The 15,460-nt window shown below is 38.1% G+C and overlaps 1 protein-coding gene across 1 annotated transcript; it reads left to right on the forward strand.

The window, feature by feature from the left end:
* The first annotated feature begins 7,769 nt into the window (after positions 1-7,769).
* Positions 7,770-13,919, forward strand: LOC135605959 (calcium-transporting ATPase 1, endoplasmic reticulum-type-like). Its single transcript, XM_065096605.1, has 8 exons — positions 7,770-9,356; positions 9,831-9,900; positions 10,005-10,126; positions 10,796-11,074; positions 11,174-11,551; positions 11,688-11,797; positions 12,336-12,564; positions 12,873-13,919. Exons 1-8 carry the CDS (start codon positions 7,929-7,931, stop codon positions 13,449-13,451), a joined length of 3,195 nt encoding a protein of 1,064 aa, XP_064952677.1. The 5' UTR covers positions 7,770-7,928; the 3' UTR covers positions 13,452-13,919.
* Positions 13,920-15,460: the final 1,541 nt, after the last annotated feature.

Raw genomic sequence — 15,460 nt, forward strand, 5'->3', positions numbered from 1 at the left:
TTTTGTGGACAAACATTGGTATTACCTGAAGGCAGGAGGAATCATATCATGCCTAGGAATATGTTGACCCCTTGTGTGTTTCTTTTGTCTCTGACTTGTTTATTTTGATTGTTTGAGAGATAATCACCATTGAATATTAGATTACAAAATTAATGATTCTGTTACAAGTAAGTTTGCTACTGTTTCTTTTGTGTCTGACTCGTTTACTTTGATTGTTTGAGAAGTAACCATTCTCCTTTGTTGATAGATGATCACCATTTAATATTAGATTACAAAATTAATGATTTTGTTACAAGTAAGTTTGCTAATGATTTCCAAGTGCTAACAATTATTCATACTGCATACCATATTCTTTTTGCAAGTGATAAACTGTTTTTAGACCCATTCAGAATAACAAGGTCCTCAATTGCCAAAACTCAAGATATGGCATGCATCTGTTTCTTTGGCTTCTTTCAAGAACTACTCTGCTTTAATCTTTCTCCTATCTTCTTGTTGTTAAGATGCTCCAGTGGTGGCTAAGCAACTGAAAGTTTTCAAGTATAGCTGAATTAGTAATCTGTTTAGCACTTGGGACTAATACCTGAGTATTAAAATTTGCTTTGAAAGTGTTTAATCATCAATTCCATGAACTCATGGGCAATTGGCAAAGTGGAGAACTTATTGGTTGATAGGTCCAAATCTATCTTATGATCTCTTAATCTCACAAGGATGTATGTTTTACCCTTATCATATGATTGTTCTTCAAATTGATGACCAGGCTTCAAGATGAATAGTTCTAACTTCTAAGCATGTTAAGTAAGAAGTTTAGCATGTGTTAACCTTTTCGTCGCAAAGACAGCTTTATGCTAATTTTTGAGGGATGCTGCCATGATGCTGTGGACGAAATCTGGAGAAGATCTTTGCTTAGTAAGAATCTATCAGCAAATGCTTAAGCTTTACAGACGTTCCAAAGCAAGGGGGTTGAGACAGAAAAAAGAGGATGCTGGTCTACAGGTTCACACAACTTGTTTAGAAGGAAAAGCTTTGTAATTTTCACATAATTACTTAATAGTTAAGGATCATGAATTGTGGAGTATCTTTTTTTTTCCCCTTCACTTTGAAGGGGAAAAAAAGACGGATGCACTTCATGCACTTCTTTTCTTTGAAGACACACCATCCTCTTTTTACATGCAGAAAGAGAAGAATAATAAGAGGTCTAGGAAACCTTTGATATAGATTCTTAGAAATTTAAGATGTATTTGGAATTACTTCTCTTTTTCTCTAATAATAAAACAAAAATTGGGTTATGGGATGCATATTGGTTAACCTTTTAAAAAAAATATGAGATGTTTTATCCATTTATATCAGAAATGTGTTTTCTCTACTTACTAACTTGTGGTATTAATTACAGGTCATTCGAGGATTAAATGGAGTCCTTGAGAAGCCTGCAATTTGTGGTGTTGAAAAGATATTCAGCATAGCTGACAAACTTGATGCTTCAAAAAGTAATTAAATCCTACTCGGTAATTATATAATTGAACTTGACCATGTTATATATGTTCTACCATCAGATGTTCGATCTTTACAATAGAGAAAACATACATTTTTTTTCCATTTTAATTATAAAACCATGCATGATTGTAGATATTTACTATATTAAGGTATCTTTGGTTGGTAGGAAAAAAAGTTTATGCTCAATAGTTCTTAACTAAAGCTGCTTTTAATTTTAAATTGTTTTATTTCATTTATTGCGATTCCTATTTCCAAATGGTTGTCTTCAGAATTGAGAACCTAAGGAGCTTGCTGTATTCTACATTACAAAGACCAAAGACATATATTTAAGCATCATTTGTGAAATAATCAGCTGAAAGAAACAAATAAATGTCTTCTGAATATGTTTATCCTGGTCAATAGTATCTGGAAAGTGAATTGGCAAACTTTTCCTGCTAGCATAATCCATTTCATTAATTTCTGATCCATAACCTTTCCCAAGAAACAGAGAGTAAGAGAATCAAACAATATGGAATAGCTAAACTGGCAGACTGAATTGAGAAGGAGATCACCATTAAATTTGCAGATGCAGATTCTGCTGCAGATACAAATAACATTAGACAAAAACCTGAGGATTGCAATTTTCCAATTACATTTGTAATGTAGTTACCTTATGATCTAAAAGTAGTTTATGGACTGATTCAGGCTGTGGTTATCAAGCATCTATAAAGATTATAGTTGTATGCTCTCACTTAAAAGTAGTAAAAATAATTTGTTTCTTACCAATCAGACAAAAAAGAGAATAGTTTCAACAGAAACATCACTGTTGATCAAGGCTCTGATCTAGGAGGGGATGGATTTGCTATGTGTCAGAAAACACAAACATGGAAGAAAGATACAAGCTATGGTCAATTTTCTGAGAATACAAACTCTCACCACTTTGTAGAATGTAACATATTGATTGGAGAGAGAGAGAGAGAGAGAGAGAGAGAGAGAGACTGCTCCCATAGTGTAAGGTATGAGAGGCCCACCAGGCAAAATGGTGGCAAAAGCAAATGTAGCCTCCTTGAGATTTGACCTGCAAGAAAGTCAACTCCTTGATTTGACAAGAATGTTTGACAACTATTTAGTCAACTCAGTTGAAGACTTGAGGGGTCCATAAACTAGCACATGGTCTTCCACCCTCAGATCTCTCACCTGTCAATTAATTCCTACACTAAGACTGTGGCTTCCCTTGCCGCTTGCATCAGAACTCCAGACCTGTGACACTTTGCTTTCCTTTCTAGTCATTTACTAGAGAGAGGGAGGCAGATGCTACTGTTTAGATTGAGAAGGTTAATACTGAAAATGTCTGAATTCTATATCCTACTACAGCATCCAATGATGCGACATATAACTTTCACCAATTTGAGACTGAAAGAAATTGTCTGAATTCTCATGAAACACCACACTTTAGTACATGTTTTTTTTTTTAGTGAATATCCAAGATTAAAAGAAAATGAAAAATTGCAGGCTTTTGACTGTAGAGCACTACTGAGTGGTCCAGTCAATCTTGTGCCTCAATGATGTGTGATTCCTGCTCTGCAAGAAGGTAATGGATTCTGATGATACACATTTCTTTTCTTTTACTCTCTCTTGCGTCATTTCACATGCAAAAGAGGAGAGAAAACACAAGTGCAGGAAGTCAATTTTGCCTCTTCAGCTGCTTCACTCCTAGTAAGAACTTTCCATATTAAACAAAATGGTCATGTACAAGGAAGGTTAGTCAACTTGCATCTGACCAATTTAAGATTGACCTATCACAAGAAAGAGAACCTCATGGAACAAACAACTGTGTTTAGTGGCAACTTTGGATGCCCATAATCAAATCATTGATTGCATCTTCTACAGGGTGATCATTTCAGAACATTTGAAATCCACACAAACAACCTTGATGCCTGAAAGAAAAGAAAGATGGGCAAATCAGCATAGCATCTTTCATGGATTACACACTGCAAGAATTCTTTGACCCCAAAAAATGTCCAACAGAATCCTCCAAGTATGAGAATGATTTCCCTTTGAACAAGGGTGAATGCAGAGGTTTGAAGAGCATGGAATTTATGTTCTCACACACTCATGGTAGGACAAGTGGGAGGATTAGGCTATGGTGGAATCCTGGGAGCTCAAAGCTTTTGTCGGGCTAAGGTCAACAGGCAAAATGGTCGCACCACTACACCTATGAGTGGGCATGCAATTATTGTTGGGTGATGCTCGCAGAACACAACATAACATTGTCACAAATGTGTGAGCACAACTAGTATCCTGCTTTGTGCTCAGGTTTCCTCCATTTTCTCTCCTCATTGCGAATGCGTACTTGATAGATCTCTCTCTCTCTCTCTCTCTCTCTACTTTTAGGCAAACCTATAGGTGTCATGATGAGAGAGTGGATTGATTTGTTTTATTGCTAAAAAAAATTCTAAAAAATTTTGCTCTATATAATGAAAAGAGAAATTAATTCTCTTGATTTAATCAATGTTATCTTGTATATTGTTCGATAATATAAAAAATATATATTCCATTACAAGTGGTTGAAATATTATGGGTTGTTATAATTATTTTCACCATAAACTCTTATGGTAAGAATGATGTGGTTGGCCTATCAGTGTCGCGTATGGATGTATACCTTGGTTCCAGGACCCAATGACCCTATATACTTAGCATTATGTGGTTGCGTCTAATAGACTCAATTGGAGAGTGGTTATGATCGACCTTTGCGCTATCATAATTATGCAAAGAGTGTAATAGGCAAGTGTAACGGTTCTAGTGGACAAGTGTAACGGCTCAACATTACTTGATAACAATTATTATATTAGGTTTTTACACTTCGATTATTGTATGAACTATATAATGGGCGAGTGTAACGATCCTAAACACCTACTATAAAAAGGGGAGTCATTGGGTATGTTTATAAACATAAGATAATCTTGGCCATCTTGTCTGACTAAATTTTTGATTTAAGCATCGAATGGGCCTTGTTGAGAATACCCTCAACGTTATTTTGTAGGATTCAGATGTTCGAATCATCAGAAAGTTTCACTTTAAGACCGACTTGAAGAAGAATCCAATTGAACTCGAATTGACTTCACTTCTAGTTCGGACAATCAAAATCTACTTTAACATGAATTGCATAATGAGTGGGCGTAACGATTTCAAATGCCCACTATAAAAAGAGGACGCATATGTATGTTTATAAACACAAGACAATCTTGTCCGACTAAATTATTGACTTAGCATTATATGTGTCTTGTCAGGAACAATCCGATATTAATTTGAAGGATTCGAATGTTCGACTCTAAGGGTTTTACGTTGAGATCGATTGAAGAATAAGATTGGATCAGAGTTGATTTTCAATTCAGACAACCAAAATATATTGTAACATGAACCAACAATACATAAATTCTTAAAAGATGTGCAAATATATAAAGCTTTGCATATAATCCATCAGTTCAGGATATGCATTTATGATAAAAATCAAAATAATAGAAAAACACACTAACAAAAGATTAAAAAGATATAAATATACAAATTATTATAACCAATCGGAAATTACATTTACATGTGTATACTTGGACCCAAACGAAAGTGGGCTTGTGGGTTCTAAGGGGTTGTGTTGATTGGCCCAAGGTGGTCAAAATTGTGTTGATTAGCCATCTCATTAAATGTAGCCTCGTCACCAAATTCCTTGTTAATGAAAAGAATGACACTACTTTGTTCTAAAATGCATGCACCTCATCACATTCAAGTATGCATTAGGAAGTCCACCACAACAAGGGAAAAAGGATGAGCTATATTGCTCTAAATTGCTCTAAATGATCATTTTGTCCATGAATATGCTGTAATTAACTAAGCTTTCTTTTTTGCTAAGTCATTAGCATGACCAACCATGTTTAGAAACAAATGTTGTAATTCTTTTGATTCATAAAGAACCAAAAGAAAACAAAAACAAATACAACAATATCACCAACACTCTTCAGAGACACAATGAAACCTTTTGACAAGAGGAAGCTGTTGACTCTGTATTATATTTCAGAAATAAAAATAGGTTGACTTTCCATGTTTAGGTCAGAGAGGAGAGGAGGATTAGCTGTCCATAAGGCATTTGTAGGCCATTTTGGGATGTTGCATCCCTTCAATCATTTTTATTTTAGATTTCCTCTGCCACATCCTGAGCTGCCTTAACATATTTTTTGTTCTATTAGTCATCATTCGCATTCATGATTCATGTCTCTTGTTAATCTTATTGAAATATGCTTAGAAAAATAGACTAAAAAAACACATTCAAGCAGTCAACATCTCTCTAATTGAGTGCCAGTGAAAGCCAGCAATATAAGAGCCATCATGCATCCACCCTTATTAATTTCTCATGCATCAACAGGTGGCCTTAGTGATATGTTTAGCATCATCATTGTTATTATATTTTACTGGAAGAAAGATCATCTTTTGTTATTGTCAAAAAGAAAAAAAAAATCCCCTAATTTGATGAGCCTAAACTAATGATATATCAAGTTAATTCAATTGATTAAATCTTCTTTTTTGGGAAAAAATTGGGTAATACCACACAATTCCTTTCAATGTGCAGTGGGAGTAGGACTCCTTTAAGGTTGTGGTGTCCTTTTCAAAGATGATTCACTTTGGTGCTTTGCAAAGTATATTGTGGAGGTCCATACAGAACTCACCATCTCTTCAAAAGCTAGAAGGGGTCCAAGGAAGCTTCCCTTACACTTCTTCACATCGAGGTGGCTGCAATATACCGACTCTTTGATTTAGACTAAGAAAGTGTTTAGGTGTATCAGTTACCTGAGGAAGAGAGAGATTTTAATGGAGAGTAGCTCTTCAATCGTGAGAGAGGGTGACCTAAAATAATTCTCACTCCACTAAACTAAAATGAAAAAGGATGAGCTGATTGGATTAGCTTATCTTTGTGCTTTGATTAGAATAAGTTAACCCAATTAAATTACTTGTACTCACATCACAGACATGATGTTTGAGAATGGGAAAAGGCAACCTTCACCCAACTCTCATCATGAGGCCAACCAACTCTCTGGTGTCCATTTGAAGTCAAGGGGGAGGAAGGATCCATGAAGCTTCCTCAAACCATTCTTCCACCTTGAAATCCTTGTTTAAGTCCTTATTGCACCACATAGATTCTTACTTGCATATGCATTTTTGCCTTTTGTTCTTCCCTTTTTCCTTTTTTAAGTGTGTGATGTGTTGTCTTGTGCATTGAGCATTGGAGTAGTACCTCTTTTGTACCTTTTCTTTTCTTTTACTTTTTCTTCCTTACCACGACCAATCAATCTCCAATTATGGTCAAAGATTGGATTCTTAATGGTGCTCTTGATTCCCAATTATGTCATATATTTTTTGACTAATATATGTTAAATGAAGGAGATTACACACATATATATATATGTATGAGTATTTATGTGAGGAGGATCAAGCAAATTCATCTTCTATCAATGCCTACTAGTTTGGATGGTTAAGAAGTCTGAGACCTACAATGATAGATGATTACTGTATGTAAAAAAAAAAAGGAAAAGAAAAAAAATCAACTTCAATTGGGGATATATCAACCCTTTTAATGAAAAGGATAAGAATTTTACTCTTCATTTGGGAAAACTATTACTAAAGTGTGCATGACTTGGCTGATGTCTTATTCATGTGTATTATCTTCATGAAGAATAATTCTTCTGTCTTCTTCTTGTGTTCAAAGTACATTTTGGTCAACTCTTGTCATTTCTTATTGCAGAAGCTACAGAAGGATCAACAATCATATATCTATATGTTTATATACATTGAACTTTTTCTAACAAGCAAACATATATATATTTATATGCATTTATACACTTTGTTAACCAAAAAATATGAGAGTGAGTGATATGCTATTTTTTTCTGAGCAAATAAGAAAGGCAAATAAAATATTATTAATCATATTTAGTAGCAGGTTGATTACACTGCATTAAGACACAATTAATACAGACCATTCCAATTTATGCAAGCAACTGTGGAGAACCACAACAAACCACCTCTTTTTATGAATACATCAAAGTGACCTACTATTGTTTCTACCTGCCCTTCTAGTTGCTGAAGACTGACGCATCGGTGGCTCCCGCATATATTCACCAATCATAGGACAGGTAGATGCTGGATACGTTTCGGGGTATAACCCAAAGAAGCTCGTATACGGTCTCCGTAAAGACGTAGCGTATCCCACAACCATATTTATCCCGTTCCATTTTGAACTCCCCAAAGCGCCCTTCCCTTGGTCGCTTCTTCCAAAGGGGGAGAGTCGGAGAGAGAGCGTCGGTGGTCGTTCCCCAGCCCGGCGACCGAGACAACCCTAGCCAGATCTTGTCTTTCTCCCAAAGTTTCGATCGTTTTGTCAACTAATCCGTCTTCTTGCGAGAATTGAGTTTGGTATGGGGCAGAGTGGGCAGGATCAGGAGCACCGGAACGGCGTCGGGCCCCAACCCCCGCCTCCCCCTCCTCAGTCATTCCCCGCTTGGGCCCGCAGCACAGCCGAGTGCCAGGCCGAGTTCGCGGTGTCGGCGGTGGCCGGCCTTCGGTCCGAGGAGGTTGCGTGGCGGCGCGAAATATACGGGTGGAACGAACTGGAGAAGCACTCTGGGCCGTCGATCTGGCGTCTCGTCCTCGGTCAGTTCGAAGACACCCTCGTCCGGATCCTCCTCGCCGCCGCCGTTGTGTCCTTCCTCCTTGCTTGGTACGACGGCGATCGTGGCGGTGGCGGCGAGGCTGGGTTGACCGCCTTCGTCGAGCCGTTGGTGATCTTTCTCATCCTCGTCGTGAATGCTGTGGTCGGCGTGTGGCAGGAGAACAACGCAGAGAAGGCCCTGGAGGCGCTGAAGGAGATCCAATCGGAGCATGCTGCCGTCAGGAGGGACGGCAAGTTGATACCCACTTTGTCTGCTAGGGAACTCGTACCAGGAGATATCGTAGAGCTCAGGGTCGGTGATAAGGTGCCTGCTGATATGAGAGTTCTGCAACTGATAAGCTCCACCTTCAGAGTAGATCAGGGGTCTTTGACAGGGGAGAGCGCTGCAGTCAACAAGACCAATCGGGCGGCCAATTCAGAGGACACCGATATCCAGGGGAAAGAATGCATGGTGTTTGCGGGTACGACGGTCGTGAACGGGAGCTGTGTTTGCTTGGTCACGCAGACCGGAATGAACACGGAGATTGGTAAGATACACTTGCAGATTCATGAAGCTTGTCAGAGCGACGACGAGACTCCATTGAAGAAGAAACTGAATGAGTTCGGGGAGGTCCTGACAGCTATAATAGGCGTAATCTGTGCTTTCGTTTGGCTTATCAACGTGAAGTACTTCCTCACTTGGGAGTACGCTGATGGCTGGCCGAGACATTTCAAGTTTTCGTTTGAGAAATGCACCTATTACTTTGAGATAGCAGTGGCCTTGGCAGTCGCTGCTATCCCAGAGGGTCTTCCAGCAGTGATTACAACTAGCCTGGCATTGGGTACGCGAAAGATGGCGCAGAAGAATGCGCTGGTGCGAAGGTTGCCGAGCGTTGAGACTCTGGGATGCACGACGGTCATTTGTTCTGATAAGACTGGCACGCTAACTACAAATCAGATGTCGGCAGTGAGAATTGTAGCTATGGGCCGGCAGACCAATGATCTCAGAAAATTCAAAGTTGTTGGTGCTACATATGACCCGTGTGATGGAGAGATACATGATTGGCCGGCTGAGAATATGGATGACAACCTTCAGATGATCGCAAAGATCGCTGCTGTTTGTAATGATGCGAGCATCTCAAACTCAGGTCATCAGTATGTTGCGAGTGGAATGCCCACTGAAGCTGCTCTGAAGGTATAAAGTAGTTTAGTTTTGCATGTTTTTGTTGTACTATTTGCTCCAGTTTATTATGTTTGTTCATCGATTGTTTATTGTCTGATCAGGTAATGGGTGTTCTAAAAAGTTACAAATCCATTGTGAACATGGAGAATAGTCCTGATAAGTGATTATCTTCTGTTCTAAGTCTTTTGGGTTCAGCAAGTTCTCATAAAAAAGAAAAGAAAAAATCTCTGACCTGTCTAACATTTTTTTAATATTTACATATTGAACTCTCCATCTCTTCCTGTGCCACTTTTAAGAGTGAAATAAATTATTTAAGGGAGCAGAATGTTCTCACTATGCTACCATACTTCTTTTTTATAGTTGTAAAAAATAGTTACCTTGTCATATGTGTAGCCTGTGCTCCGGTGTAAAACCATACACTTCTATGTGTTTTATATAGTTGTTGTCATTTTAATTGCTAACAGATTGTTCTTCAATCTTTGTCAGGTTCTAGTTGAGAAAATGGGAATTCCTGGTGGCTTTGATCCTTCGTCCTTGGAATCTTCTGAGATATTACGTAGATATCTTCTCTGTTCTCCTTAATCTCTCCTCGAGTATGTTTCAGTACCTGCTGATGAAAAGTGATATACTTATATGTCATTTTTTGCTGATTACCAATAGGTTGCTGTGAATGGTGGAATGGGTGTGCACGTAGGGTTGCGACCCTTGAATTTGATCGAGTTCGAAAATCAATGGGAGTTATTGTGAAATCAGACTCAGGAAGCAATTCATTACTTGTGAAGGTATGTAATGCACCTAAGATGATGGTTTATGCTTGGGACGAATCACATTTTTTTCCTTTCATGCTTAAACCTATAGAACATAGAGCAAGTTTTATAATGAGCTATAATTTAACAAGAACAGTGAGATCTTTGATGTCTTTGCTGAATCATTTGCAGTTGAGATGATGCGTGTCATTGTACATTATTGGGCATTCTTGTTTTGGACAAGTTGTTTGCTCAGGTTGTGATCTTGAGTCCTTAGTCATTTGCTGTCAAAATTTACCAAATCTTGCCCTACCTTGACTTCAAAACCTTTATATTTCTTTATGAGCATCAACAAAGAAGTTGACATGTTGAAGCCTTGCAGTTACAGTTTATCAGTTTTCTAGTCTCCTTTAGAGAAATAATCTGTTGCGGAGTCAGAAGTAAAATTGAGATATTTGTTTTTAATCAATCCCAGGTAGACGTTCAACTTTTGGATTTTGAATTTTTGGATGAATATTATAGCATTATACCTGACAAGAATTCTTCATTTGTGAAATCATATTCTCTAGTGAATGTTTATGCTTTCACTTCTTTTAATAGATTTTAAGAAATATATCAAATTTGAATTATTCAATAGCAGCCTCTTATATTTCTTTTATTGAAAATCCTTCCTGATGGGGACCTGTTGAACCTTCAATGTGTCAGGGAGCTGTCGAAAGTTTGTTAGAGAGATGTTCCTACATTCAGTTGCTTGATGGTTCCGTTATGCAGTTGGATGAGAGTACAAAAAATCTTGTCCTAGAAGCGCTTCATGAGATGTCGACCAATGCGTTGCGTTGTTTAGGTTTTGCATATAAAGATGATATATCAGAATTTGCTACATATGATGGTGAAGATCATCCTGCTCATAAGCTTTTACTTGATCCATCTAATTACTCATCTGTCGAGAGCGAACTCATCTTTGTCGGCTTGGTTGGACTGAGGGTAAAATGAAATGTGCTTTGTTTATAATTATCCTATACTATTGGCTGTTTACCACTGATGTATCATCCAACTTTTTTTTTGTAAATGCAATTATCACAGGATCCTCCTCGGCAAGAAGTTCACAAAGCAATCAAGGATTGTAAAGCAGCTGGGATTAGAGTCATTGTAATAACTGGTGATAACAAAGAAACAGCTGAAGCAATTTGCCGTGAAATTGGTGTCTTTAGCCCTAATGAGGACATTAGCTATGCAAGCTTCACAGGGAAAGAGTTTATGTCTCTCTCTGATAAAAAAAATAGATTAAGGCAAAAAGGTGGACTTCTGTTCTCAAGGGCAGAACCAAAGCATAAGCAAGAAATTGTGAGACTGCTAAAAGAAGACGGTGAGGTGGTTGCAATGACAGGTGATGGGGTAAATGATGCCCCTGCCCTGAAATTGGCTGATATTGGTATTGCCATGGGCATATCTGGGACAGAGGCATGTTGCAATTGCATTAATTAATTGTTTATTGATCTACTTATGACATTATCAAACTATATTTGAGACAGAAAACTCTCGACAACTTTTCTATTTTTCATAAAACCAACCAAAATCTGAGGCCTTCTCTTTTCAGGTTGCCAAGGAAGCTTCTGATATGGTGTTAGCAGATGACAATTTCAGTACAATTGTTGCTGCAGTTGGTGAAGGAAGATCTATTTATAACAACATGAAATCCTTTATAAGGTTTCTTATAGTTTCTCCAATCTAGTTATTGCAACATATCTTGATTGTGGTGTCACTATATCCTTGGTCATTGACAGAATGTTATCCGAACATTGTGGACCCGATAATTCACTTTTTGGACTTTAAAATGCATGGTTCTTCTTATCAGCACATCTATAAAATTAGTTTTGGCTTGGCATCTAATGGAAAATATTATTTGCATCTTTCGATGCTTAAAAGTATGAAGTATTTTGAGGATTGTGCTCTATGCCTCTCATACTTGAGAGATTTCATTGCTAAAACTGTGTTACTATAGGTATTAAGTTAATAAAATCTAATTGTTTTAAAATAAACAGGACAGAGATTGAATTTTAAGTCAAACAATTGAAGGCACTGAAGATCTGGGAATAGCTACAGAAATAATCATAAATGAGAACTGACAAATCTAACATGCATTGCCTTTTATCTAATTGACTGATTCAATGTTTTGATTCATAGACCTTAGATAGTTCTTTAGCGTATATCAACGGCTCTATAATTTATCTGTTACTGATTGCAGGTACATGATATCCTCCAACATTGGTGAAGTTGCTTCTATTTTTCTGACAGCAGCTTTAGGCATTCCTGAAGGGCTGATTCCTGTTCAGCTTTTGTGGGTCAATCTAGTCACAGATGGCCCCCCAGCAACAGCTTTGGGTTTTAACCCACCGGATAGAGATATAATGAAGAAACCCCCTCGACGAACTGATGAATCATTGATCAGTGCATGGATCCTATTTCGTTATTTGGTAGGTTGTCAATTTGCATTGGCTCGATCAATCAAAGAAAGTATTAATCTTTTCAATGATACATGAAATATAAACAATTCACAACAAAATGAATAGAATAAAATTAATAAATTTTATGCATTAAACTCATACAGTTTTTGTCTAATAGCATAGTTACAACTTCAAATTATAAAATTTTGTCTTTGGGCGCCCTCATTATGAAAGTATTAGCTTGATTATGGAGATCTTCAATGTACTGATATTTTACAAGCATGCCAGTATATACCTAGAGAGGGCTCAAATAATGTCTACTTTCACTCTACATGCAGGTCATTGGCCTTTATGTTGGAATTGCTACTGTAGGTGTTTTCATCATATGGTACACACATGGATCTTTTCTGGGAATTGACTTAAGTGGAGATGGTCACACACTCCTAACCTATTCACAGCTCACCAACTGGGCCCAGTGCTCAGCTTGGGAGGGCTTCAGTGTAGCACCATTTACGGCTGGAAATCATCTTTTCTCCTTTGATACAAACCCATGTGAATATTTTCAATCAGGAAAAGTGAAGGCAACGACTCTTTCCCTCTCTGTCTTGGTGGCAATTGAGATGTTCAATTCATTCAATGCCCTGTCTGAAGATGGTAGTCTTCTAACGGTGCATCCGTGGGCCAACCCGTGGCTTCTATTGGCGATGTGTATCTCATTCGGGCTTCACTTCTTGATCATATATGTGCCTTTCCTTGCTCAGGTGTTTGGAATTGTGCCCCTCAGCTTCAACGAATGGCTTCTGGTGCTGGTGGTTGCTTTCCCGGTCATCCTTATTGATGAGTTGCTCAAGTTTGTAGGAAGGTACCGGAGCTCATTTGGTATTCAGAGACTATCTAAGAGAAACAAGGTTGATTGAAGCCAGCCATTTGGTGTTGGTTCCCCTGATAATTTACACATCAAGTTTTTCTATAACTTCATTCTTTGCCAGACCAAGAGCTGGTTTCAAGACCTTAACAAAGAGAAAGGGAGGGAAAGTTCTAGTCGAACGGCCAAAACTTGCTTCCAGTTCTTATTCAGGAGACCTGAGGCTGCATTTTTCTTCAATTGTCAGTAATTCAATTCAAGCTTGCACTGATATACACGAGGCCATGTCAAGTTGAAACTTACTATGATACAGTAAATTATACAAGGTTCTTTTTGGTTTGCTTGTGAAATTGGAAGAAGGTGCATGGTGCCTGAAATCCTCCGGAATAATGTGAATAAGAATCTACAACTGTCGTCATGTTTACCCTGATTTATCATCATTATATTTTTAGAACCTTCAAGAGGGGTTGTTTCAGTCAAATTAATACTATTTTTAAACATCGCGTTGGATTTCATTTCACTCCCTTCCCTTTTTCTATGCTATTGTCAAAATCAAAAACAAATTTTCCTGCAGTTTTCATCTGATGTGGTGTGGGTTGTGCCATAACTTCCTGATGCCTGATTTGTCCAAGTTTGATTTGTCCTCTTGAGTCCTACAGGGCACCTCCGCCGAACCCAAAACACAAGGCAAGATCAACATCCATCTCTTGCATCTGTTCTGTTGTGGTTAGTCTATACATGGCCAAAACTGCATGGATATTGGATTGTCCTGCTTGTTTGCGATTCTGATACAAGAGATTATTCAATTGCCATTCTATCCAATATCTGAATCTTGATAAAAGGAAAGTGGTTCCAAATTTTCCTGTTGTAGTTAGCCATGTAAGGTCAATTTTCCATGGTGGGTTTAGCCTTGCCTGTTTGCCACAGTTGATGCAGTGCATTGGAGCACAAAGTGATAGCAGCAGCAACAGAAGCCATACCTTTAACTTGGCATGATGAATTCAACTTTGATTTGTGGAGGAAACAGAAGCTTAATTGGTCATATAACTCAAATCCCTTTGTTCTTGTTATTGACACTTCAATTATTTGGTTGGTTGTCTCTGTTCCAGACAGAAACTACTGCAATCTGTGACAAAAGTAATACTGCATATTAGTTCTTGGATCATATCCTTCTTATCAAACTGTTCTTGTAGTTGAAACAGACTCTGCCTTCTTTTTGTAGAAAGATGAACTCAACAGAAATATCAAATGATAAGGTACCCTGGAGTACTAGAACACGGACATGGATTTCTCCTCTAAAAGCATATGATTCTGTGGATTACATGCACAAAAGTTTTAATGAGGGAGAAGAAAACTCTTCTTTTCGCTGCAAGAGACTAAAAGCTGGAGTTGGGGAGCGTGAAAGATGGGGCAATTGGAGCTTTCATCTGTCAACTCTTCTCAAGACAAAAGGAGATGCCTCGAGCTTCGGATGTCACTCTTTCGCCATGCTATTTGCCTCCCACCAATAAATGTCGGGTAGGCCTGAAGAGCTAATTCTGATCGACGCAGAAGACCTCAATAACAATGCTGTGATGGCATACCAAAGATCCAGTGAAGACCTACCTGCTTCTTTATTAGATTCTCCGTACACCTCAATAAAAGAAACAAGGAGAAGATTTGAGGCCAACAGATCAGTGGCCAATTTTGATTACAAGCTCCAATCATTAGTTGTTTTACGTGCATGAGATGATTACTACCAGCATGGCTGACCAAATTGCTTACCGAGTCAAGATTACCGTCCTCGTGCCAAGAACAGCTTGTGCTGAAACACAATGTTCTTGAAGCACACTTCGATTCTATAATCACAAGTACCATCACTAACAATGTTCTTGAAGCACACTTGTCCAGGTTTTGGGGGGTACCATCACTTTTCTCATTCAAATTATCTTCAATGTGGTTAGTGTTGTACTGAATGTGCAATATTATCACGCAGAGAAGGCCAAGGAAGCTAAAATAAATGCATAACTTTATAGGATGAGGGGAATCCCTCACACTTAGCATTTCTTGTTCTGGTTGTTT

This window comes from Musa acuminata, chromosome BXJ2-2 (assembly GCF_036884655.1).
Source record: "Musa acuminata AAA Group cultivar baxijiao chromosome BXJ2-2, Cavendish_Baxijiao_AAA, whole genome shotgun sequence".
Classification (NCBI taxonomy): domain Eukaryota; kingdom Viridiplantae; phylum Streptophyta; class Magnoliopsida; order Zingiberales; family Musaceae; genus Musa; species Musa acuminata.

Coding starts and splice junctions, on each gene's coding strand:
- LOC135605959 (XM_065096605.1), top strand. CDS start 7,929: ATGGGGCAGAGTGGGCAGGATCAGGAGCACCGGAACGGCGTCGGGCCC. Junction 11,075..11,173: donor TCGGCTTGGTTGGACTGAGG/GTAAAATGAAAT, acceptor CAATTATCACAG/GATCCTCCTCGGCAAGAAGT. Junction 11,798..12,335: donor AACATGAAATCCTTTATAAG/GTTTCTTATAGT, acceptor TACTGATTGCAG/GTACATGATATCCTCCAACA.